The sequence below is a fragment of the Thermobia domestica genome, chromosome 13 (genome assembly GCF_964235325.1).
Source record: "Thermobia domestica chromosome 13, izTheDome1.hap1.1, whole genome shotgun sequence".
Taxonomy (NCBI): domain Eukaryota; kingdom Metazoa; phylum Arthropoda; class Insecta; order Zygentoma; family Lepismatidae; genus Thermobia; species Thermobia domestica.
In genome coordinates, this window is record NC_137466.1 from 88,289,226 (window position 1) to 88,315,978 (window position 26,753).

At 35.9% G+C, this 26,753-nt stretch overlaps 1 protein-coding gene across 1 annotated transcript in view; it reads left to right on the plus strand.

Moving 5' to 3' along the window:
• Window positions 1-25,930, plus strand: part of LOC145668306 (lysM and putative peptidoglycan-binding domain-containing protein 1-like) — a 53,456-nt gene extending 27,526 nt beyond the window's left edge. The window contains exon 3 of the mRNA XM_081736032.1: window positions 13,248-25,930. Within this exon, the coding sequence (XP_081592158.1) occupies window positions 13,248-13,440 (193 nt within the window). The 3' untranslated portion in view covers window positions 13,441-25,930. The remainder of the gene's footprint in view (window positions 1-13,247) is intronic.
• The last annotated feature ends 823 nt before the right edge of the window (window positions 25,931-26,753 follow it).

Below are 26,753 nucleotides of genomic sequence, written 5' to 3' on the forward strand. Positions count from 1 at the left end.
TATGCGTTAATACTGTTTTAAGCATTAAGTTTGGTGCTTATTTGTTATGTGGATTGCAATTCTTTGGGATTTTGTATATATATTTTATTTTTGTCAGAACAAGCTGTGTTGAGGAAACAGTGTAGTTCGTAAGAGGACCTTAGGAGGATCTGTTTCAATATACATGTAGAAGCTTTAATCGATAGCTAGACCTAAATAGAATGAATTTACAAGTAGTAGGACCCCATAATGGTGGAAGAAATCGTTAAGTTTTGTGTAATGCATGCACATTCACTAATAATGAACGAGATCTGTATAGGAAACAAGTTGGCTCAATTAACATATACTTCAGAATGAAGAATATTATACGTAAGTTAATAAGCTAAAGTTAACAGCTAAATGTGGGCTTTCTATGTGTAGATTTAAGCTAGATTGTCGTTAACTGGACACAGCGCATTTGATTCATGTTTTATTGCACACGAATAGGGTAAAACATGAAGTATTTGCATGAACTTATCTGTATATAGTAAACACCCTGACGTTAATTCCACCTTGTAACTTCGAACAGAGGACGTCTGCTGATTCTTAGATTACCGGCAATATGCAATAATCGTAATGTTTGTGTGTTTTTAAACTTCCTTTTCAGAAACTCTATACCTTTAATTTTAAGTAACAAACAAAGGCATACATTCTTCGTACTTTCGAAATCTTTCTTCCGGCCCCTGTGTCAAAATAAGTTGTACAATATAGTGTTGAATTACTTTAACATTCTTTTTTAATGAAAACGCCAATATTTATTTTCTAACTATTAAACAGGGTTAAAGAAAAAGAGAGAGAATTAATGGAGAAAAGATGCATTTTCATTGGAATAGAAAAACAAGTAAATTTCATTTAGAATTGCTTTGTGTAATTCTGGCATTCATGTGTTGTAAAAGTCAATTAAATCACTATCTCACTCAAGTATTAATGAAGTCGAACAAACTTTTTACCGACTGAGTTATGCAAAGAATAATATGGTCATTGGATGCTGTTTTCTTCCATCCTTCCTCATATAGCCTCGCTGCTGAACGGGACGTTAAACTCAAAAATCAACTTCCATCCTTCAAACACATATCAGTTGAGTTCAAAGACATAAATTAAATTAAAATGATTATATCTTGCACTCAGTATGAAAATAGTAGAGCGAACGTAGGCTAGTGGCTGTCGTTCTTTCTTGGCATTCGAGAGTTTTCGAGTTCAAAGTCGGTGGACTGCTCCTGACTGAAGTTTTCCAGTTTTTTTTTTTTTTTTTTTTTTTTTTAAGTTTTACTACGCAAATGCCGGAAAGGTGCCTTGAAATATGGGTCCTGTGTCATTTCCTTTAACTTCCCGTACCGATTTTGTTACCCGTACTGTTATCCATTGCTAATTGTTCTAGTGAAAATTGGCCTCAAAGGCTGTAAAATCTGAAAGTTCGATAAATATTTGATTGAGTAATTTAAATATGATTAAAATGTTGGAATATATAGAATGTACCAATACTTAATTTGAAGATTATTTTTCAGTTAGAGACAAAATAAAGTTTAATGTACTTGAAATTAGCACAACAATCGGGTTAAATAAAATGTAAACAGTGATATGGTGTACCTGTAATGTCTTTTGAAGACAGTAAACTTTTTATTCTTATTTCAAAGTGAGATATGTCATTTTTATTAGGTACATACTACATGCAACGCAAATCGGTCATTCCGAGTTGCCAACACTGAAAGTTCTATGTTTTGAAGAGAGTGCACGGGGCTTCTGTGATCTTGAATGTGTGTTTAAAATTAGCATTTGTTTGAAAAGAGAGATGCTGCTAATCAAAATGTTCAGCTTTTTTAAATATGACTTTTCTTTGCTTCTTTTTTATTTCAGTAACAAACTTTGCTTTTTCCTTTCTTTTAACAGCATTTAAAGCATGTTCACTATTTTTACTGCTATTTCTTTGCTACCTTAGTTCATGTAGAATCAAGTTGAAAGAACTGAACAATCGTATTTTTTTATATTTTTTTAAATTGGTATTCTTATCTTTAAGTGGTATTAAACAAAACAAAAGCATATATTCTTCCAAATATTGTACTAACAAACAATTTTGGTTTCTTATAACAAACTCACTAGAGAAAGACCCAAATTTAATTTAATAAAAACGTAATAATTGAATCTGATGTGATCCTCAGTCCTTTACCTTTTTGAGTACGACCATAAGTCTCAGTTCTCTGCAAGCCTATGTAACAGAAAAGATTACTAATTACTTTAAAATCAGAAGTTTAATTTTTTAAACATGACTGTACATTTTGTCGTTGTGCTTTTAGTATCAAGAAATACGAAAGCATCTGTCCTCATTACTTCATTGGCTTATTGTTATTATTACCTGTGAGTTTAAGCATATTGTAACTTCTATATAGGCTGTTTTGTAGGAATAAAGAAAAAAAGGAAACAATTGAAAGTCCATTGACATGGTAGACCTACTTGTTTCCTTATATTCTTCGTACGAGGGTAGATTGGAAAGTTCGTGGCCTGACCTACAAAATGAGAAAATATTCGGATGTTGTTTTATTTTTCCACGTAATCCCCTTTGACCGAGATACATTTACGCACCACTCCGGTAACGCTTATATACCACCTTTAAAAAAATAAATCCTTGAGCGCTGCAAAATATCCGAGTACAGTACTTTTCACCTCTGCATCCGAAGAAAATCGCTGACGCCCTAAAAACTTTTTCAGGTTTCTGAATAAGTGAAAGTCCGAGAGGGCAGATCAGGCGAATAGGGATGTGTGGCAACAGTTCGAACCCATAGGAATGAATTTCTGCCATGGATGCAAGGAACATGTGAAGGCGCGCGCGCATTGTCCTGGTGAAATAATACCTTTCTTCTCAGAATTCCTGGCTTTTAATTCTGATTTTCTTACGCAAACGTCGTAGAAGGGTGCAGTAGTATTCAGAATTTAACAGTTCTTCCCTTTCCCAAGAAATCAATCAGGATAATGCCCCTAGCATCCTCAAAAATAGATGCCATAACCCTGTTTGACGGCAAAACTTGTTTGACTTTCTTTGAGATAGAAGATTCAAATCGTTTCCATTGTTTCGATTGTTGTTTTGATTCCGGTGTATGATGGTATACCCATGTCTCGTTCATAATCACAAATTGCCAATAAACTCCTTGGATTACTTTCAAGGGAAAGGGTGAGTTGATTGCGTTTGTGTTCAACTGAAAGCAGCTTGGGTGCCCATCTCGCGGACACCTTAGAAAACCCTAATTCCTTTACGATAATGTTTTGTGCTCGCTCATAGAAAATACCCACAGTGTCAGCTATCTCTCGGATATTGATTCTGCGGTCATTCAAAATCAGATCACAAATATTATTGACATTTTCTGTAGTGGTCGACGTCGAAGTAAGAGGTGTGCACGGACTCGGGCCTACAAAGCATATATCATTTCGGGCATGGGCCGTACATTTTTAATTATACAGCCATATTTCTCGGGCCTTTTCGGGCCTAACTTCGTAAATATACTGTACAACAATACTTATCAGATCGTTCTTTCTGGAGAATTTTTAAAGCACAAATTCAAAATTAAACCTCTAATTACTTAAAATAAAAATGCGATTTTGCGTTAACAGGGTTCCCACTCATCCTGGAAACCATGGAAAACCTGGAAATGTCCTTGAAAATGCATTTCTGTCCTTGAAATTTACCGAAATACTGAATGTCAGATTTTTCCATTCCTAGCTAAAGATTTTTACGAAGTTGGAATGAAAGTGGCACGCATAATCATACAGAAATCTGTTCATGTGACATTGTCTTCTGCTGCTAAACTATCACAATTCACCCTATCAAAGAGTAACATGCTGAGTGCATCAAATGTGGATTTGGGATCTGCAACTTCACAAAGTCTCCGTAGTGCATGCAAAGAGAGGAACATTACTGAAATGGGAAAACTCCAGGGTAGAGTTGAATGCGAGACATTCCTGTGCAATCTGCTGTTGTATGTCATACAAAAGAGTCCACTGAAATATACGCTTGTCAAAGACCTAACATGCCTAGATCCAGATAGTGTGTCATCCATAAAGTTTCGTGTTGTCTTTATTCACTGTTGGAGCAGAAATGGGCCACACCCAAAGAATGTAACCAGCTGTTTGTTTTGTATGGAAAATTCACTGAGCAGTTTATAATGCATTTGTTTGGTATAAGTTGATGGTTTGGAAGAATTTAAAGATTTGTTGTTAGTCATAAAGAAGCTTCTGGTTTTGTCTCATGGACAGGCTGCTGTCGAACGAGGCTTCAGCATAAATAAAGATCTGCTTATTGAAAATATGAAGGAGAAATCATTGGTCGGTTTGAGATTGGTGTATGATAACTTTTCCATAAAGACCTTATTTCAATTAACATCACGAAAGAAATGTTGCATCATACCTCCCATGCAAATCAGCGCTATATGGCAGAGCTGGAGAAAATAAGGACTATCGAAAGATAATGTCAAGTGCAGAGCAAGAGAAAAGAGATAAGTGAAAATGTACAGCAGCTGCACAGAAAGAAAAGGAACTTGATGGAAACAAGTGAAGCTTTGGAGACTGAAGCAAACCAGCTTGCACATGAAGCAGAGCGGAAGTCTTGCTTTACTTAATAGACAAAGTCAAGTGCTATCCGTAGAGCACCTTCGCTAAAGGAGAAAGATTATGTTTATAGAGAGGAAATCACACTTCATCCTCAGTTGAGAAACTTATAATTTCTTTTTTTCCCCTAATTATATCTATCACACTGTCACGCAATGAAGATGCCATGTACGAAATATAGAATTTTGTTCTTCGTAAATTTGTTCGGTGCACAATTAAAATGACATGTAGAAAGAATGAAGATACTGTGCTGGATGTGGGTAAATGGGTGGCTACCATATAATGGGATGGGGAGGCACATACACACACACACACACACACAAAAAAAAAAAAAATCGCTCCGCTCTGTGTATTTAATTATTGTGTATTAATACTGTACTTGCATTAATATTCATTGCATAAGCTGCTGTACTTTTCATTCCACTGTTGTGTTTTGAACCTACGTCCTAAAGAATTGATGATTTGTTCTGGATTTTTTTTTGGGGGGGGAGGGGAGAGTGAGAACCCTGGTTAATTATTAAGTTTCTGTAATTCGAGCTTATTTCGGGCTCATTTGATTTTCACACGAGATCGGGTCGGGCTCGGGCCAAAATGGTAAAATATATTTCGGACTCGGGTTGGGCCTCACATTACAAATTCACGGGCCGGGCCAGACCCAGGCTAAAAATTTCGGCCCGTGCAGACCTCTACGTTGAAGGCTTCTCTGTGGGGGTCATCTTCAATGCTGTTTCTGCCACGCTTAAATTCAGCTGCTCACTTTTTCAGCATTGAATACGAGGGCACGGAGTCTCCTAGTGTTTCTACCATGTCCATGTGAATTTTCTGTGGTGTTAAGCCTTTTTTATGCAGGTACTTAATGACAGCTCGATGCACGATTTTCCTTTGTGTTACAAATTTCCGTCACTTCCGCTGACTTAGCGCCTTATAAACTCCTCGCCTGAAAAAATAGAGAAATAAGATTTTACACAGTGACTACCAACGAATATAGCTACGCAGCTAACGTATACAAACATAAAATAATTGCTTCCTTCCTAGTCAGGCCACGAACTGTCCAGTCCACCCTCGTATCTTTCGTCATTGATCACAATTGTTGCTTATCGGTTCTCATCATATGAGTCGTAACTTCATTAATTATAGAATGACATAGAGATAGATCTCAGGTTTATTGAATTCAGTTTAAATATTATGTTCATATTTTAAAAAATGAAATTTCTATTCTAAGACAAAAAAAAAAATGGGTATAAAAAGATCGTTGATCGAGAACTGACAATATGCGTCAATTCTTCATAGCATCAGGAATATTTCAATATTGTGATGTGTTTGTTTTTGAAGTTTTCAGTATTTGCGTTTCCTTATTTACCTTTTAAGTCCTTCATTCGTGTTTCTTTTGAGTAGTTTCAGTGTTTATATTTTTTATGTACCTTTTATTTGTATGTTCTTCGTTGTAAAACTTAGAGAAGAACCACAAAATAATGGATCTTATAGACACATTTTTATATAGAACTTTCCGACATTAACATATTGCACTCTTTCATACAGACTAATTAGTGTGTGTTATTAGACTAGTAAAGAGTGAATTAACACTATTAGAGAAAACTGTTCCCACTTTGCATTCTGGACATGAGAGTAACAATACACTTTACTTTTTCACATTTTATAATAATCGCAATTTCAGAAGAGAACAATTTCCAAATGCAGAACATATTCTGTCTTGTTACTACTTTCCATGTTAATCATTGTTCACATCATGAACCAAAATAATTTTGATAAAGAGTAAGTTGAACTAACGTTTTTCCTTTTTACAAAAGTTTTATATTGATGTGTGAGTGTTTACAGATGTATATAATCTATAGTCATGTTTAAGTAGGCAGTATAGTAGCAGAAGATGCATTGAAAAAAAGGACCAGAGAAGTCTTGAAACAGCATGTTGTTATGATTCTCATGCCCAAGATGCAAGGTAGGAACATTTTTTTCTAATAATAAATATGCATTTAATAGCTTCCAGAATTGGATTAACAAATTGATTCCAAATAAATATTGCCTATTAGGTGCTCTCCATTATATATGCTTTATCTGCCAATTCTGGGTAGTATCACCCACATTTCGATGTTTGCACTGAAAAGATTTTCTAAAAAAATATTAACAATCATAGTATTTTAACTCTTCAAAAGCCTTTAGAATTCAATTAATATCATTGTCCTACCAATTTAAGGATTAACTGCGTGGTCTAGTATACGAGATTTGTATTATATGAATAATGTGTTCCAGCGGAATATGTATTGTAAAAGAAACATTATCTCGCATTAACAATATTGACAAAGCAGGTCACTTAGACCTGCGGTAAGATAGAAAGTGGTGTTTGCCCTGTACTGTTCAGGGTTCTATTACTAAACGTCATCCTGGAGATAGTTCATATTGTCAAATTTCCGCAGTTGTTTTTCGAGCTGGATAGTAAGATAAGCTTGGACTGTATGAACTGTTGCCCAACTAAGCAACTATTCACACCACACTCAATCTATTGGATAACGTTCCGCTAGCAACGCGGCTGAACATGTGATTACAGCGTTATTAGCTCCACCTTGCACTGAGACACCATTTGGACAAATACAGTCCCGAACAATAAATTGAACATAGTGATCCTTAGTATGACCAACACGACCGCCCGTTCTCTCATATTGTGAGTTTTTTTGGGACTGGAACCGCATGAAAGGACTCGTGTACCCGCAGCAGCCCAACACTATGAATCACGAGTAGAATGCAATTGTGACCACAAATAATGCGATCTTGGACATGCTATACTTTCCAACGAATGCGATGGACACAACGTAGAAGATTTGAATTGTGTTATGTGAATACAATGGTAAAAGAACGTCTTTGAATTACCATGTATACTTTAAGGGTGATTGCTGCTGGATGCGTTCACTGCTTCGATAATGAACATCTATACGATCTATTGTTTCGAACTCGCGACACTTTCAGTGTAAGTACAGAAACTGCTTTAGGCTCTCCGCACAATGGAAACTTTTTGTCATGCAACTATTTTGTCACCTTGGCTAAACGCATTGAGTCGTATGGACGCGCGCACACTGCGGCGACGAAAACAGAAAAGTCACCAAGGTGTCTCCAAACAGGGAGACAGCTAGGTGCCAAATCAGACGAAACAGTTAAGTTGCACAACAGTTTAAAATGCATGGAAGTAAATGGCAGCTCCCACACTGACGACAGACCTGTTAAATATCATCCGGCAATCTGATTACCGATTATTTTACAGCTAGTTAATCTAATGTATACAGAGAATACGTGCTTACCTTAATGTCAATGTTAGCCTTCCTTCAGGTAGTATAGCGTGTAAAATTCACTCTATAGCGTGTAAAATTTTCCCTTCACGAATCTCACACTGTGCATAAGATGCACCCAGTATCCTTTATTTATTTATTTATGAAATTTAGCATTAACACATAAGCAGGAGCACATTCCATCGTACTGAATCAAATGCCCGGGAACTTAGCTGCTGTCGCCAGTGTGCCACGGCACAGTGTAAAACTGTTTTGTTCCCGTGAAGTTGCTGATTTTAGGAGACGAAATAGTGTTTTGTCATCGGTGTGTGGATGTCCTTATTGTATACAATTACGAATCATATTGTATTTGTTTATTAACAAAGATTTTAAACTAAATTAAGGGTGAAATACAGAAATGACTTCTGGAGAGACGTGTATTTAAAAGGCTGTTCCAAAGTAATTGTCAGTGATGCTTGTATTTTCAAACAACGCCACAAGGTGTGTCTCGACGATTTATGCATGTAGTTCAACTCGTTGTGTAAGCATAACAAGACGTTGAAGGTGTCTTGTTCAACACTCTATGCTCAGCAGCCGTGTGAAAGAGTGTGGATTTTTACACTTCAGGATTTTCGAGCTGTGAGTATATGTATATAAAAATACAGTAATAATTGTTGCGAATCGATGTTATCAACCTTGGCGATTTGGGGTCGCCAGTTACGCTGTCGGTAATTTGCAACAGCTGCTGAAGTCCAAGTTGCCTTGCAGTCTTTCTTCAGAAGTGTATCCGGATAATTTAGGAAGACCATGCTCTCCAAATGGCAGGGAAGGATGCGTCTTTGCATCAACAGTGCAACTGTTACTCAAGAAGAAGCAGAAATGTAATGGTATTGACAGCGATAGAGAATAATTATTGTAACTACTCGTAAAATAAATATGTGCCGTTAAATTTGTATGACACTGAGAATTCTTTACCAAACTTAATGTAAACTACCTCGCAAGCGTTCAATCTAATGAGTTAAACTACTTCATACTTACATCGCTTTCAGATCACGTTGTGGTGTTCGGAAATATGAGTGCCATTGATATTTTGAGACAGCCTGTGTATCATCCCATCATGTGCTGGAAGAACCGAAAAATTTGCGCCAGATCAACCGGTCGTGAATTCAGATCTGGGACTATTCATTGTTGACATTGTGTATCAAATAACCAGACTTCCACTTTAATAAAAATATTATGGAAAGCCGGGAAAAGTAAGGAGATTCTTTCCCGTAATTTTTTGGCGCCATCCTGGACGTAACATTGCGATAATGAAGATGCCAGCCAGGTCAAAATGCCTCCGGGTATTTTCGGCATATATCATCGGTCAGATACTTTAACACTTCAATGAGCTCCTTTGTGGCTAAGCGGTTAGCGTACGCGCCTTTGGCGTGGGAGACCCGGGTTCGATTCCCGGCGGAGCTCATGTGGTTCGGATTCCACGTTAATCAGTAGGTCCACGTCTCATATAGCCTCACTGCTGAACGGGACGTTAAACTCAAAACCAACTCAATTTAACACTTCACATTAACGTTAATATTCAGTGGCACTTTCTGTTGATATCATTTCCTTACCAATAGTGTCAGCGAGAGGTCCCTTGTGGCTACTTGATTACCGTACACACATCCAAAAATAGTGACCGTTGTTGGATTCACGGTGCGGTTCATGAGGTTTGAATATCATGTTAAACTTAGGTCTGGATCTCATAGCTTCGATGCTGAAAAGGGACAGCTACTCCAAATTAATCAGTGAATACTGGGAAATTCCTGATTAACCTAAAGATAATGCCACCGAATACTGTGATAACCGTTAAAGAACGAAATAGCAATTACCTTATCTGCTGAAGGAACAACAACTTTATTCCGTAGAGGATTTTTTTAAAACTTTCAAAATTTTAAGAGGTATACTTAGTTTTAAACGAGACTGCAATTTGAAGGTACAAGTTAATCAAAAAAGTTGTTACCGTTCGAGAGCAGTAATAAACAAAGAGCAATACAGTGGATGGAACGTACCTTTAGATTTCGAAGTCATCTCCATCAGCATCCAACACTTTTTGCCATAATTCCTGCAGCTGCACAATACCCTTGTGATAAAACTCGGCAGACGTGGATGTAAAGAAGTCCGTGAGTGTGTTCCTCAGGTCTCTTATTTACGAAGGATCTCGTGGAGGGAATGAAATAGGTGGTAATCTATAGGTCCGGTGAATATGGCGCATGGCACATTCTCTCCCAACCAAGTTGCTGAAGGGTCTCCTGGATTTCCTTTTCCACATGTGGCTTGGCATTGTCGTGCAGGAACAGGACACCCTTGCCATTCACTGAAGCCGGCTCCTGCCGTAATGCATGATGCAGTCTTTGCAATTGCTAAGAGTAGAGATCAGCAGTAACGATCTGACCAGGTAAAAGAAGCTCGTAATGCACCACTTGCCGACAGTTCCACCATACAGAGACCATAACCTTTCGTGGGTACAGAGGTGGTCTTGAGGTGTGAGAAAAAGGATCACATGGCCATAACCAATGTCTGGTATGCTTAGAAGTGTCATAGAGGACCCACTTTTTGTCATCAGTGAGCGAGTGAGCAAGGACAAACAGGCTGTCACTCGTTCCGTAGCTGCTAACAATGTGTGGGGTACCAACTTGCATGACTTCTCTATCCCATACAGATGCAGTCTGACTGTTTTAGCGGAAACATGGATCCTTTCTGCAAGTTCATCATACTTTAGAACATTGTACTCCTCGACGGCTGTTTTCAAGGTCTCGTCATCTTAAAACATATAGTCGTCCACTCATCCGAAAGGTTCACATCTCCCGAACTGTATTTCTGGAACCAATACCTGGCGCTACGTTTGTTCACGGCATTCTCCCCAAATGTCTGGCATATGTGACGACTTGATGCGACCGCTGACAGGCCCCTTTTAAAGTTATACAACAAAAGTACAGGAACAAGCTGCTTCGATACGTCCATTGCTCTTCAACACTGAACGTATTGTGACTGCTGTGTGCACAACGTGTCTGTATTACTGAAGGTCGATGGTCAGAGGCACGGTGCGTCATTTCATTTCCTCTCTGTAAGCGCATGATTAACCCTTAACGTACCAAGCATAAATCGTCAACGTTGTTTACCAAGCTGGGGTCTTCTGGAGACCCGAAGTATTATTTTAATTTCTCAACTTATTTTTCTTGTACTTTTTTTAAACGAACGTTTCATTGGTCTAATTATGTAGCATATATCCCAAAAGGATACAGGGCACGTATAAAAATCGAGAATAAATTGGTTCTTATAGTTACAGCAGTATCACCAAATATCACCCTCTGGGTTTCTAAAGGACCCCGCTTGGTGTATTAAGGGTTAATAGGACGTCAGAAACGACAAGAACTTTTTTTTAGTTAATTTGTAAAACGCATGTGTTATATTTCCAGGCCCGTTGGGCGTTCTGCTTTAAATATAAATTTAAAGTAGTTCAGTCATATCAATATCAAAAATTGTGTATACTTTTACATTAAATCATTTGGTAATAAATAATAAATTCATTTGCCATTCTCTATTACCTTGCCGTGGTATATTCATCAAATTTTGTATCTTGATTGCACTAACTTTTTGATAACAATAGTTTAATCGTTTAAGTAATAAGCATTAAAATTACTTTCTAACTAAAATGAAGTAACAGTGAAAGGTGTATGAAATACGTTTGAAACGTTTTAATCTCTGGCTCACGTGAGTTCGAAGTTGTCCCCTTCTACTTCATGGCTGTGGAATTTACATACTTCACGCAAGTAAATGAGATGATAGTTTTCTATTTGTAAAGACGACCACATATACCAAGTTTCGTGACTGTCCCGAACAGTTCGGAAAAAAAAAAATTAGAATGATATTTAAATTCTCCCTCATCCCAGTCATGGAATGAAATTTCCAATATTGGTGCAAGTGTATGAAACATTTTGAGTATTAGGATGTTCCCATATGCCAGGTTAAATTCACTTCTTTCACCTCTTTGGAGTAGAATTTTCAAAATTTGTGCAAGTGAAGTGATTTTTTATATATCCTGTATTATATATCAAATCTGCCTTACTTCTAACCGATTTTAAAATAATATACTTTTAATCCAATGTGACGGTTATATTGAGTTCATGAATGATACGTTGTCTGAAATAGGCCCTTATATAAGAAAATTTTGTGCTTGTATGTTCAAGGCTTAGCAGAACCAATAACGATTATGAAAATTTCCTTGTAATATTCTGCTTTGCGCAACCTTGCTACACCTTTCACTCTGTTAACATCATGAAGCCGAAAGCGTGAAAAGATAGGTATCTCATAATAATTCTGACATTCCACGTCACTATAGTGTCCTCAATATTTAAACTAGATTGACATTTTAAAAAAATAACTGTCTTGAAAAAATGAAATGAAATCTTTAAGTTTTACGTCCCACGCTTATGCCGGTTAGGCTCAAGGAGACTGTGATGATGAGAAATGAATGAAATTGTGGAATGAAGAAAGTGGGAGGAAACGGGAGAACCCCGAGAAAACCCACGAGCACGGTGTTTGTCCACCACAAAGTCCACACGGCGCGAGCTGGGATCGAGCCAAGGACCCCAAGCACCGGAGGTGAATGCTCTACCACTGAGCCACCGCGTCCCCCTAATAACTGTCTTGAATATGCATTATCGACGACGTTTTTTTTTTTTTTTTTTTTTTTTTTTTCAGTATTTATTCCATGAACATGAACTGGGAAATGAAACGAACCAAGCTTGACTTAAGTGCTGAGAGTTTTGGTTAATTAAAATGTTAATAGAGAAAGAGTCGGTATAACTAAACCCTTTTTTCTTTGGCTTCTATTTGAAATGTTCGTATGGCGTAGTTTACACTATACGGTCAAGATTTATACGTAGTTTGAGAGTTTCGAAGTTCTTCATTAATGTGTCACATTTGATTCCAGTAAGTGCAGTAAGGGCACGGTAACGTTCAAAAGTTTTAAGAAAGAAAAAAATCCGAATGATTTCTAAATGAGCGTACAAATTTCCGTAGTCTTCTGTTATAATCCGTTTATTTCTAAGCCATGAAATTATTACTTCATTTGGCTAATTTGTTCAGACGTTAGTGATAACTTCCATCCGAGGTCAATTTTGAGTGTGAACGTATCATATTATAGGTTGTTAACCGTAAGTGACTGGTCTTGTTAAGGTGATCAATGTTAGGAAACTTATCCATCATATCTACCAATATTTTTTGACTTCAAAATATCTATCCAATGGAAGGGGGAATAGAGAATCTAGTGATAACTCGTAATCGGAAAAATTATTTTATTTGTTTCTTTGTTTACAGATTTAGGGATGAAGAAGACTGCATGTTCACAAGGAGAAAACCCTATGGATCAAGACTACGTCAGCATCACAGTGTTGGCAGTGAGAACGATATCCTAAGTCCTCCGCATCCTGTTGTGATGACACAGGGCAGGCGAGTACGTTCTTCCTTACAGAGACTAGAAAGAGAACAGGATGAAATGTTCGAGTTGTAGCAGCGACTTCAATTAAAGATTTTTATTTTTTGACCATGTGATATGCCTTATCATGAGCCACTCTCAGGACGACAATTTATGGATGTTTACGAATCCAGAAAAATTAATCTGTGTATCAGCATGGCTCTAGTATGTAAATGACCTTGATTCCAAAATCATAGTAAAGACAATTTCTTAGTCATTTGTATCATCAGTGGTGCTATGCGTGTACTAGAACATTTAACAAAAGCATCCACAATATTCTATTATATAGGTTTGTTTCTAAATTTTTCATCTATCTTTATTTATTTATGTAATTTGGTTACTATATTCTTTCAAAAATACTTGTATATATATATATATATTTCTCTATATCAGTGTACCTGTACATACATGTTATATATGTTTTTGTTAATATGTACTCATTTTTTTTTTTTAATAATTGGCTTTATTTTTGTTGAAAGTTACTCGTTAAGAATTAAAATCGGGTGTTAATATGCTTTACTGGTGTGCGAGTGATCTTGATATAGTTGATGGGTTTGTGAATGATTTTTTTCTTTCCTTCTTTCATTTTGAAATTACCTTTGGAAGGGATATTTGCGCTTACGTAGCTTTTCTTGTGTAAGAGTTTTTGCTTTGTTTTTTCGAGTTTTGTTTAAATCAAATTAACATATATAATGATTGAGAAAAGCTACATTAGATTTGGAGTTTAAGTATTTATGTAGCAAACGCTTCGCAGAAACCAATCGGAAAACTTTTCAGGATACTTATAAATGTAGATCTTCGGATACAAACTGCCTCAGTTCAACGAAAGATAGTTATATATATATATATATATATATATATATATATATATAAATTAGTTAATAATCTGAATCGATTAGTAACAAGGAAAAAAATACACAGAACAAATTATAATGGGTATGAAACATATCCCATATTTTTTAGTGGAGACTCGTACAGTAAATACTCGTAGAACTCATGCAGAAGTGTGTTTGCCGCGCAAGCATAATACACATACAAGTCTATGAAATTTTTGTCAAGTAAACTAGGAATGTTCTAAGATAGTGATATGAACTTCAGGGCAATTTGTTGTAAGACTTACCAGTTTTCTGTCAGGGTACCTCCACGTAAGAACTTTGTGTTGATGAAGCACTTACCAATTAAATTAAATTTTGGATCACATATTAAACATTAGTGCTCGGAAAGTAGAATTGAATCTGAACTGACTTTTTTTTTTCTCATATGTATCGAGTTCAACCTGGTAGAACTGTCGATCCGATAAAATCTTTTCAATCGATAGATCCTGGATCCAATAAAACCAGCAATTGGTTCGACGCAGTACACAGAATAGAACCTGTAAAACCTAATTTAACATTTCCTATACATCCAAACTCAAAAGCTAATAATGGGCAATATCAATATTCTTAACAATTATAACTGTTGATTCAGGACAGTTTGCTGTGATTCTAAATAGGCATTTGTTTGTTGCAGCATGAGCAATGGTGATTGAATATGCATGCCAATTCTAGTACCTCTGCTCCTGTGCTACCGAGAAATGACTTTAAAAAATGAACAAAAACATCTTTTCAGACTCTTCCTGTATGAAAGATTGATGGTTAACTCTTGGCATTTTTACTTCAGAATTGTGAAGTATTATCATAATCTTTAAAAAAGAAAAGAGTTGAATCTGAACTTCGAAAGTTTCGTTGCTCCTTGATATTAGTCGTTGAATGGAGGGACTTAATGCAGGATAAATTACGAAGATCATTCAGGAAGTTTGGCAACTGGCCTTTCAAAATCCATACAATGAACTGTACTGAAATATTTATATTTACAAGCCTTTAAGTCTCTCCATTATTCTCCACACATCTGTAAAGGCATTTACAACCATTTATTAGAAATACCACGGTACTCCGACTGAGATATTGTTAGTAGTAGAGTTGAATTTATTTCCTCATGAAGGTCCTGCACCCTCTTAAAAGACTTCCCAGCGATGACGGACTTCACATAAACAACCAACCAAAAGTCATATGATGCCAGGTCGGGACTGTAATGTGGATATTCAAGAACCGTGATTTTTCATAGTCCAATTCCTGCACAATTGAACATTTTTTGTGAGCAGATGCACTGTCAGGAAAAACCATCACTCGAGGTTGCTGTCTTTGGACTTTTTACTCTTTCTTCAATTCTTTAGGTACAGAGTCCAACATCAAGTACCATAATACATTCTATTCATGGTCCGACTATCTGCAACGTAATCAGCTACCAGTAGTCATTCGTAGTTAAAGAAAATTGGACACTCCGTTTAAAAACAAAAAATCACTGGTATTTGGCGAGCAGTTAAGATACATGCTTTTGATTTTCGGTGCGTTTCTTTATTTTTCTTAGATTACGTTACATGTTCGTATGAAAACAAGTGTATTTTGTCATTAATGTAAGTTACGTTATTTGACGCTATTATCATAACACGTATTGTTTTATTCGTTATGTTGCGGATTCGTAACGAAATTTAACAGTTCTGAGCTTTTATTTGGTCTAGTAGAATTGGATGCATCATGAAGGTACCCGTTAGCGCGAAAATTATTATTATACATATTATCATTATTACAATTAGTAAAATAATATTTGCTACAGCAACAATAATCCTAACTGTTCATGCTTTTCTGATACTGTTACTTAATACGAAGAATTTTTCACATTCGCTAGTGATCTTCATACTAACAGTTGCATCTTCTTGTACCGTAGACCACATTTCGTTTTTGGATATATTTTTTTTTTTTTTAATTAAGTACGTCTCGTACCATATTATAAAGTAACAAATAAGCATAATGTGTTGAGATCTGAGAATAATATAAAAACTTCAGAATATATCACATTGATACTAATGCAACTATTGGATACTTATAGTCGAAGTTACTTAACTTTCTCTAGAAATATATACTCAGTTTCGTACTTGACGTATTTGTTTCTGTACCCATATTGCACAATTCGTGCTGATCAACTTAAACTACCAAACTGAGCTTTCTATATATATTATTCCTGGAGAATTATATTGAATTAAACACAGTCTGACCGAACATTTTTTTCTGTAACAAATAGTATCAGTGGAACTTAAAATGAAGAAAGTTGATTGATTAATTGTATTGTAAATTGCCGTAAATCTCGTATCACTATCTACAATAAATCTTTATCAGAAAAGGACTATAGGTACGTACGTTATCAGGGTATAACCAGGGGGGTAAAAGTGAAGGGAAACGCGAGGGTACGCCGTACCCCCTTCTCGAGAAAATATGTACGGCGTCTCTCCAGTTCCTAAAAAATTACAATGGGCAAAGATAGGCAAAGGGGACGGCGTACGTCATGCCGCTATCTACCATTCCCCTACCTTTTCAGATCCACTTTTACCCCTGGGTATAACCTTATACGTATGTCTTTAACTTTTATTTGGTTGTGATATTTACTAATACTAAGAAAAGATGGAGACATACTACCAGAAAGTATCATAAATTGAGTTCTTTTGACTACATAATATCGTTCTTTTCCATTTTTTCCCCTCTTAAATTACATCGACGTATATTTTCGTACGTTTTTGTAGTGTTCCCTATGTGAAAAATTTTAAAATATAAATGTAGACTTACTTTTCTGTGCAACAGTAACAATAGTTCATATTTGCTTTCTTTAACTTATGTTTCTACATTCAACTATTAGTCGGTCTATCGCGTATGTTCAATTGTCTATACTTGTGTTGAATGCAAATATAAAATGCTGTTTAATGATGAGTCTCCCTTCTAGTCATGTAAGAGTGTATTTTCAAGAGCCATTTTTATTATTTTTACCAAGTAAATCGGACAAATTCTGATCTGACAATCTGAGATCAAGACATGGTGTATATATATTCGGAAAGTAGTAACCAAGATTAGTAAAAGTACTTATTCTGAGCAGCAGACATCAAAGGGTATAGGAGTTCGAAGGATCTAAATGTAATATTATAATCTATAGAAAATCCTATTTGCAAATTCGTCTCGAAATTCGACTAGATAAAATGTTTATAAGCGGACTTGACAAAGGCCCAGAAGACAGGAATGGCACAGTTAGGAGTGCGATTACGATGAGCAACTGTTATTTGAAGCAATTCAGATTAGAATCAATGAAAGTAATCTCTGTTGGGGATCAATATGAAGAGCACCCTTACAAATGTAATTGCGTCACACTGTAGCACTTTCCGTTGACTATAATCAAAGCAGAAGTCATGCGGTGAAATCCCATGTCCAGGTTCCTTGTCCAAATAGCCAACTTTCTAAAAAGCGAAACGAATCATGTTTCTGAAACGTACAGAAAACTGGTGCAAACTAAGCGACTGAAGCCGTAAAAACTTGTCACGGTGCCACGTGTTCCTCCGACTCTAAAATCACTATATCAGTGATGTATCTGATGAATGACTTGTACAATCTAAATAAATGGACATCCAAAGGCTGAATCAAACTGCTACAGCCACGCGTTTCATCGACTTAATTGATTCCGACACAGTCCGACGGGTAAGTACGTCACCCGTATTTTGCTGATCATGAATCAAGTAAGAGAACAACTTTGGAACGATCAACAAAAAGACTTGTTCATGTTTGCTGACTTTCAGGCAAAAAAAAATTTGATGTTTGGAGGGTCGTCGGTTTTCGATACCGAGAAGGATCCGAAGGATTCCGATACCAGCACATATATGAGCCTCATGATCTCTCCAGCCTTTCAGTTGATAGGGAAATTCTTACACGAGTGCGTAGCAACAGAAGCTCTGATAGCAAGTGTCACGACAACGAAGAAACGGGTAAAAATGAAGTTTTAGAAGTGTAGATGCACTGACATACATGTGTACATCGTGTATATCCTCTCCTGTCCTCCCTTACCCTATGATACGTATCCATTTCTCTTCTCTGCCTCTGACGTGTTTTCCGGTTACAGGTTTAAAGGCCATTCATCTCCAACTCTTTGATGTTTCAGACTCAACCTGTATTCCCCTGTAAACATATGCACAGTTCCTGGATCCCGGATTATTGGGAAAGAACGTTTATGTGTCAGAAAGTTGTTATTGAACATCTAGCGAATGTTTCAGTGTCTTTGTTTCAGGAATAGGTGTTGAGTTTGAAATGGATGTATCAGAGGTGCCAGCGGGCGCTCCTCGCCCTTAGTGCAGTGTATTGAATTTTCTTTTTAGACCTGATTTGTATTCTGACGCAGTTAACACTTGTACTCGCTGGCCGATTTTCCCCTGACTCCGAATTGCACCAACAAGTCGGTTAAATTTTATATTTACTGTACTTTTGTAATTGGATTCTATGTCTCATTTAAAGTGCGGAGAATTGCATAGAAAATTCGCCTTCATTTATAGGACTCGGAAATAATTTACTGACTCTTAAATTTTTACAATTTATAATCACAAAAGACCAAACTAAAATAATAATAAAAGGTTGCTCTCATGATGTTTATCAGTGCGGACTGCGAGACACGTATAAAAGGGGGTTTCTAACTAGACAACGAAATAGGTACAGAGAGTATTTAATATAGTTCAAGACTTGAAATCATTGTTTACTTCGAGTTCCGATTTCTTAGTTTTATCTCTCTCACGAATGGGTATTTTTAAGAGAAGGCAGGGAGAAGAGGAATTTGCATGGGCAAAATCATGCAAATGATATATCTGGTCAAAATACAAGGATGGTTTGAAAACCTTGAGCTACCGATGAAAAGACGAAGTTAGAATTCAAAATTTTCTTTTAGTTTTCAAGAGAATCGTCCTTAAAACTAACACATTTATTCAAGCTGTGCTCTATAGTGGTTTTCTGTAAGCCCTTCAAAATATTCCTCTATAGCTGCATTATTTAATTTGAAGAGAAACGTTGACCAAGAAACTGTTGAAATTTTGAGAAAAAAATATATTTCAGTTTAACGTCCCACGTCCACGATTAGTCGAGATGAGTAAGGCAAGTGAATTATGATGAATCAGTGGAATGAAAATCCGGGAAAATGGAAATACCCAGGAAAACACACGGACACGAAGTTGTCCACAACAAACGTATTGGCCGGGAATTGAACCAGGGACTCCATGTACCAGAGGAAAGCGTTCTACTACTAAGTCACTGCGTCCCCCTGAATTTTGAGAATAGAGGGTATAGAATGGCAATAATTCATATATTTGCAATTGTTAAAATACACTTGAAGGCACATGCATTGTCCTAATAGAAAGGTATTTTATTCTGTAAACTTAAGAGGAACGGACATGAACCTGCCTTCCGGACATCCGAATCAAATCAAATCCATTCAATGAACATAACAAAGATATGTTCACGCACAAAAAATGAGGTGCCATGGACAACGGAGTAAGTCCCTGGGGCCCATTAACCCTGTTAGTATAAAGAAAATCTTAGATTCGCAGTGAAATAGCTATTGCATCGACACTGTTCATTGGAAAGTCGTGGTTTATAGTTCATTCTCTTCAGCATGAAACAAGATTTCCAGAGGTGCTATGTATTGGGGCCCATAACGTACTTGAACAGGGAAAATTGGGAGAATGTCTGGAAAATTCCATCCAGAAATCTCTCCCATCAACTTTGGACCCCTCTGGAGTGGCCCCAGGTAAAAGCACATAATCCAAATGTATCTCGAAATATACTATAGGGGATAAGAAATGTGCGTGCCAAGTTTTGTATTGATAAGACAGATAATGAGAGAAAAGTTTATATATCAGTACACTCTTTCTCCTCATACCTGACGCCAATCGTAAAGGCTAGAAAAGAAAATATGTTTTACTGTAAAATCTTAACAAATGTACAGTCATCAATAGAAGAAAATAACAGCATATTTTTTTATACAGACTATATATAAAATATGGTATATTCTGTCGAGGCTGTACATACATAACGTCAAAATGTTATTACATGTTTGTGCCGAAGTATATTCAAATTATTTTATGTTTTAGTGAACTAATATTAAAGCTTTCAAGTGAAGTGTTATAAATGAATACTAGCGCTAGTGCCAAATTGTACGATAATTTTTATGTATTATTTAGGTATCAGTTTCATATTCTTTAATTTTTGCAGATTCAGGGATATTTGTAATGCAAATGTGACTTAACCTCCGAATGTTTTGCTCTGCGAAAGTGTTTACAACAAAATGTTAAATTTATATAACAGCATAACTAAAAACTTTCTAATTCTATTCAAGGTTACTTTTAGTACAGAACTGAAATCTTCAATGTGCATTAAAATATTCTCTCTCTCCAAATATCGTGTTGTATGTAAAATCTAAGCTCGAAAAAACCAAGGGAAATTGTTAGAACAAGGAAAGCAAAATTAATTTGAATTTCTCATTCTCGAATAGAAAAGTCGTAATTAAAATTACGTCACTCAGTAGGTGACAATCATAGCATTATTATTTTGTAAATTTTGATGTACGTATTTCAAGCGATTGAATCATCATAATTATAAATAATATGTTGATACATAAAAATGTTATAATATACATATATATATGATCGTACTTAGATCATAATTGTGAAAAAAAATTAAAGTTAACACAAAATATCTAGATATATGTTGTCACAGCAATGTAGTTTTGAAAGATGTCGAAGTTTGTCCTTGTAATTCGATAATGAGAAATTCTTATCCTCAGGCTGAGTGAACATAGAGCCATTTAAATATTATTAAAAGTGAACAAATTATATTTTTAGTGTGTGCAACAAGCACTGAAGAAAAATAATTTGAGATATTTTTCCATTAATTTGAGATACCGGTATGCACTTACAGTTGTATATGAAATGTTGCTGGGTTTTTTTCTTTATGTATTAAGTTTAATATGCTAAGATTAATATACTCAGTACACTGAATTAAAGTTCTATTCACATGAATATAGTCAGAATGAATCACGACAAAATTTCCTTGAAAAAAATGTATTTCTCATTTACAGAATATATTAGAAAAATATATATTTAAGATTTTTTTGTCAGTATCAATCAAATTAAATATCTTCAGTTAAATATTCATTTAACATTGTTTGTCTGATAGTGAGTTCTACCCGATCCCATGTCCTAGCCCACTTACCTAAAGTTTAGGCTACTAAACCAAAAGCAGAAACAGTGACAAATTTATTTCCACTGTGGTTCAAATGTCATATGGAAAATAGAAAATTGCAGGGGAGAGGGGTTAGGAATTCTGATTAGGGATGTCATATTTAAAGAACAGTTATTTAAAGTTTTTATGACGATATTTACTACTTGTTAGAGCTACCTCAAAACCGTTCGTTCTTTTCATGAGGATCTGAATTTTTATAAAGGGAACAAACTTCTGTCCATTGTGTTCTAACATTTGTATCTGTATAGTTCATGCAGAAAGCTCTTTCATAAGCGTTAGATAATGCGCAGCCTAGCTTTTACACAAATCCTCATCTAACGCGCATTTGTACACAACCAACACTTGGCTGCCAAGGCATTTATGGCAGTTCTACTCCACCGCCTGAAGGTGGTAGGGCACTCCTGCGCATTAAAGATAGTATTGCTTACTGAATATCCATTTTTACCTTTTGGGTCCTTTAACCTCCTAGTCGCACCCTCGATAATAAAAATTACTGTCATCTGACACATCAACGTCACACTTTATGTAGACCGATTGAACAGACGCATTGATTGAAATCGTGCATGATTTAATAGTTTGAAGGTTGAAACAAGTCTGTCATTCAAATTTAGAAATATAGTCAACAAATAGACTTACCCTCAAACGTGTATTTATTAAAAGTAAAATCGATCACCTGCTTTCTGGTTTGTTCAGAGAAAAATCACATTGGAAAAGAAGATACTGTAAAGAAACAATTAACAGAATTTATAGCCGTATCACTTACGAAACATATCCTTCTATCGTGTATTGATTGTGCAGACAGGTATTAAGTTCATTAAAGAAATAAATAAAAACTTTCAAAATAGCTGCCACAGTTTAATGTCAATTGTAGCCTTAAACATAATGATTGAAGAGTCAAAATAAGCTGTATTACGCGAGTAAGGTAAATATGTAAATTATCGTAAGAATATACCTGTGACATGAGTGAAAAAGAATTTAAGCAATGTTGGTATGACAGGAGCAGATAAAATTCAGTTGGAATTTTTATTTAGTAGAAGTCTTTGTTATATTGCTTGATAATATGTTGATTTGATGTTAATAAGTAATTTATACAATAGTGTACGAAGTATGTATGTGTGACTGTATGATGTGTTATAGATTTTAAAAAGTATATATTTTTATGGACATAGACTGTAACATAGTCATAAAGTAATTCAGTATTTTCGCGCATATTTCGAAGTTCATCCCTTCTATTGATGAATATTATATTTCTAATACTAAGTGGTTTCTAGTACGTACTCCCACTGTTTCTTGCTTGAAAGGTAACAGGTGATTTCTGTGCTTCATACTTCGAATGGTTTGAGTTTTTCAGCTATGTTGAAAAAGCGTGTAAGATAAATAGTCCGTTACTTTTCTGTAATAATATAGAATACAAAACTTGGAGAAGAGGAAGATTTTCTTTAAAGAAAAGTTCGCAATTAATACAAGAAGACTCAGTGCGTTTCTTGAAAATTTTCCGTAGGATAATTCTTCTAATGGATTTCTTCCCCAAAACATATATTCAAAACCTAGATCAAACATATAATCCATATAAAAATCAGATAAGAATATATTAGAGATACTATTTAAATAGTATCATAGTAAGCTCACAACAGAAAATGAAATCTTTGAGTTTTACGTCCCACGCTGCCGTGTCGTGACAAAACGCTGTAACTTTGGCGGAGCAGTTTTGCGAAAAAGAGCCGTAAAGTTTTCATCCGAAAATGTGATCTGTATCGTGTAGAACCAGTGTATCTTGACTTTGGAAACACGTGGTTACATGTAATGTTACGTAAATGCATGTTGTGTGATTAAATTTGGTGAAAATTGATTGGTTGACCATTATTGCCTAGTTACACTGGTTCTACACGATACAGATCACATTTTCGGATGAAAACTTTACGGCTCTTTTTCGCAAAACTGCTCCGCCAAAGTTACAGCGTTTTGTCACGACACGGCAGCACGGTTATGCCGGTTAGGCTAAAGGAGACGGTGATGATGAGTAATGTATGGAAATAGTGGAATGAAGAAAGTGGGAGGAAACGGGAGAACCCCGAGAATACCCACGCACACGGTGTTTGTCCACCACAAAGTTCACTTGGCGGGGGCTGGGATCGAACCCGGGACAGCTCACAAGAGTATACTGGGATAAGCTGAAAGGTCTTTTAAGTAATATATTATGAAATTATACGCAAAATTTCCCTAAATATACAACGCACATCCTGTATACTCTAATCCTAGCAAAGAAAGGGAATCATCGTCATTGGACTTAAATGCTCAAGAAAGCAATTTTGTTCGCAGATAGTAAAGATTTGTATGTGTTGTTCACTCTGAAAAAATAATGGTGACGGCCTGATTCGTAGATAGCATAATACCACAATATAAATCAATGGGGAGTGAAACGTATTAACGTATTGCAGCAGTACATCTACTAAAGAAAGTAACTTGCTTATTGAAGATGAGCACGTCATCCCCGTTTAGCGCGACAAAATATAAGCGTACGTTTTATAAATAAAGCATTCTATTAAATGTTCTCATGTAACAATCGAGGATCGGAAAGTACTAACTGAGATTAATGGAAGTATGCGAAATTGGAGTGGCAGACATAGAAGATTGTAGGTGTTAGAAGGGTCTAAGGCTAACAGTGTAATCTATGCAGATTAGTCTCAAACTTCTACAAACCTCCTCGCTAGACTAGTGGCTAGCGCTCCTGCACGTGGTCACAGGTTTGATTCCCGGTGGGAAGCACAACAATTTTATTTCATAATCATTCATTTTCATTAATCATCCGTGTTCTTTAGCCTAAATCCAGACCCGTTAACACTGACAAATTCCATAGAAGGGAAGAGAGAGATGAGAACAAATATCCATACATAAAGGAGTACTTTTTCAGGTAAGTGATAATAGACAAGTGAATTGACCTGGCGGAGAGAATGAGACAGGTCAGCAAAGAGATGATCAGAGGAGAGGAGTGGATGTGCATGACACACATCCTGCCCTGATCCTATGAACCTGTTTATTTCGCCTTGCTGATCTGTTTTCCGGTCCGGAGTTTTAGAGGTCTCCTGTTCTCTAACCCTTTGCTGTTTGCCCAGCAAACTACATGTATGCCATGCCTTTCCCCTTCCTCTATCTAAATATATGCGCAGTTCCCGGATTGTTGGAAAAGAACGTTTACCATACTATACAAAATATGCATATAAACATTTTATATAGTATAAGTTCAGATTTTTTTTTTTTTTTTGTTGTTGTTTGTTTGTTTTTGTTTTGTTTGTTAAGTTTGGCGTCCCAACATTATCTTTTTAGCCTAAAGGAGAGTGATGATAAATGGAAGTTAATGATTTTGAAATATTTTTTGTTCCACCGGAATCGAACTGGGGAACACGTGGACCAAAGGCACATGCGTTACCTGCAAGACCAGCGTGAAGGCTTTGTAGAAATTTGAGACTAATTTGCAAATAAGATTTTCCACAGAGTAGAATGTTAGCTGTAGATGCTTCTAACTCCTATAACTGCACCTGCAGAAATTAATCTCGTTACACATTTAGACAGATAGGTACGTACCAACCCGGTTGCGCTTATAACATTTTGTGGTATTTTGAAATCTCGACTAGTGATTAAGATATTTTATTGCTTTCCCGTGCTGTAGTTAGGCTGCAAGTTCTGAATGATATACTCCAAAATTGTTAACCTATGCAAAAAATGTTAGCGCTTCCATATGGGCTTCGGTAAGGAATTTACAAACGTGAGTCTGTTAGAAGAATTCTCCAACTCGAACAAACTGCAAGAAAGAAAGAAAAAAAAGTATCAAACTCTAGATTGTATAATATCACTCTTTTGTGTGTTTGAGAGAAAGAGAAAATTTAAATAGCCTTACTTATTGCATTGTATCTTGTGTTTTCTTAGTTGTTTAAGCTCATAAAAGAGAAAAATGTGTATGTATATGTTCCCTGTTGTCCTCCAGTGCACGGTGGCTGATTTTTAACAAATTACGAATTAATGCAATGGTTTAGATATTTTTGGCTGTGATTTCCATATCAAATAGAATTATTTGCACAATAATTTCTTCATTGTCATATCCTAAATGGTGGTTATTAGATTAACTAATAAAAAGGCAGATAATGGCAATATATAGATTTTATGTTGGATTTTTTTAAATGTTATTGAAATATCTAGATGTACCTTTTCTGTATGGAAGAAGTTTTCTGTTTTACTTAATTCAGTCACTTAGATTTTTTTAAAAGTGATAATGTTGATTGTATGTGTGCGTGTGTGTGTTGATCAAAATCGCTGATTGAAAAGATGTGGATATACGAAATTGTACTGAAGTACTTTGTTGAGTATTATGGTGTGACAATAAAAGATGGTTAATGGTTTGAGGAGTACGATCATTTCAAATCTTTATAATTCCCCACATATCTTACTTTTTTGTTCAATGGTGTTAAAATTTTTCTACAAGTCTCGAAAGAAATTTAATGTATTCAGAGTTGGGGAAAGGAACGAGTCAATTTGGGAAGTACCAACATCTGAATAGAGGTATCTTCAACAAATGATGCACCCAGTGTTTTTCCCAAGTTAACTTTAAATCATTTTCTTACTTGGGACATAGAAGGTTTCATCGTAATAAACTAAGAATGAAAATGGGCGCGGAACTTGTTTTTGAGAAGCATGATGGAAACCTAACTTAATTGGAAAGTTGTGAATCAAATATTTCGTCTTAAGCTTAGTATATCTGTTTCTAGTAGCGTTCATTAAGATTGGGTTGGATTTCGGTTAAGCGTCTCGTTCAGCAGCGAGGCTATGAGACATAGACCTACAGCTTAACGGGGATCCGAACATAAGCTCTCTCCAGGAATCGAACCCGGAACTCCACGCCAAAGGCACGTACGCTATCCACATCGCCACGAGGAAGCTCTGATCATTCATTGGGAATTAATCTACTAGCTAGACCTGAAACTGGTTTATTATATGTAAAGAGAAGCATATTTCTGAAACGATTGTATGTGTCGATGTCGATTAAACAGAAAAAGTAGAAAATGACAGAATTTTTGTATAGAATTCTGGATTTTATGACTAAAATTTTCAAAGTTGCTGTAGAATCAATAGATATTCCTTTAAAATTCTAGAAACGGCTCAGCAAAGCCCCAAACGATATTTTATACGGATTTTTGCTGTGTTATTATATTCAGTGTAGATTAC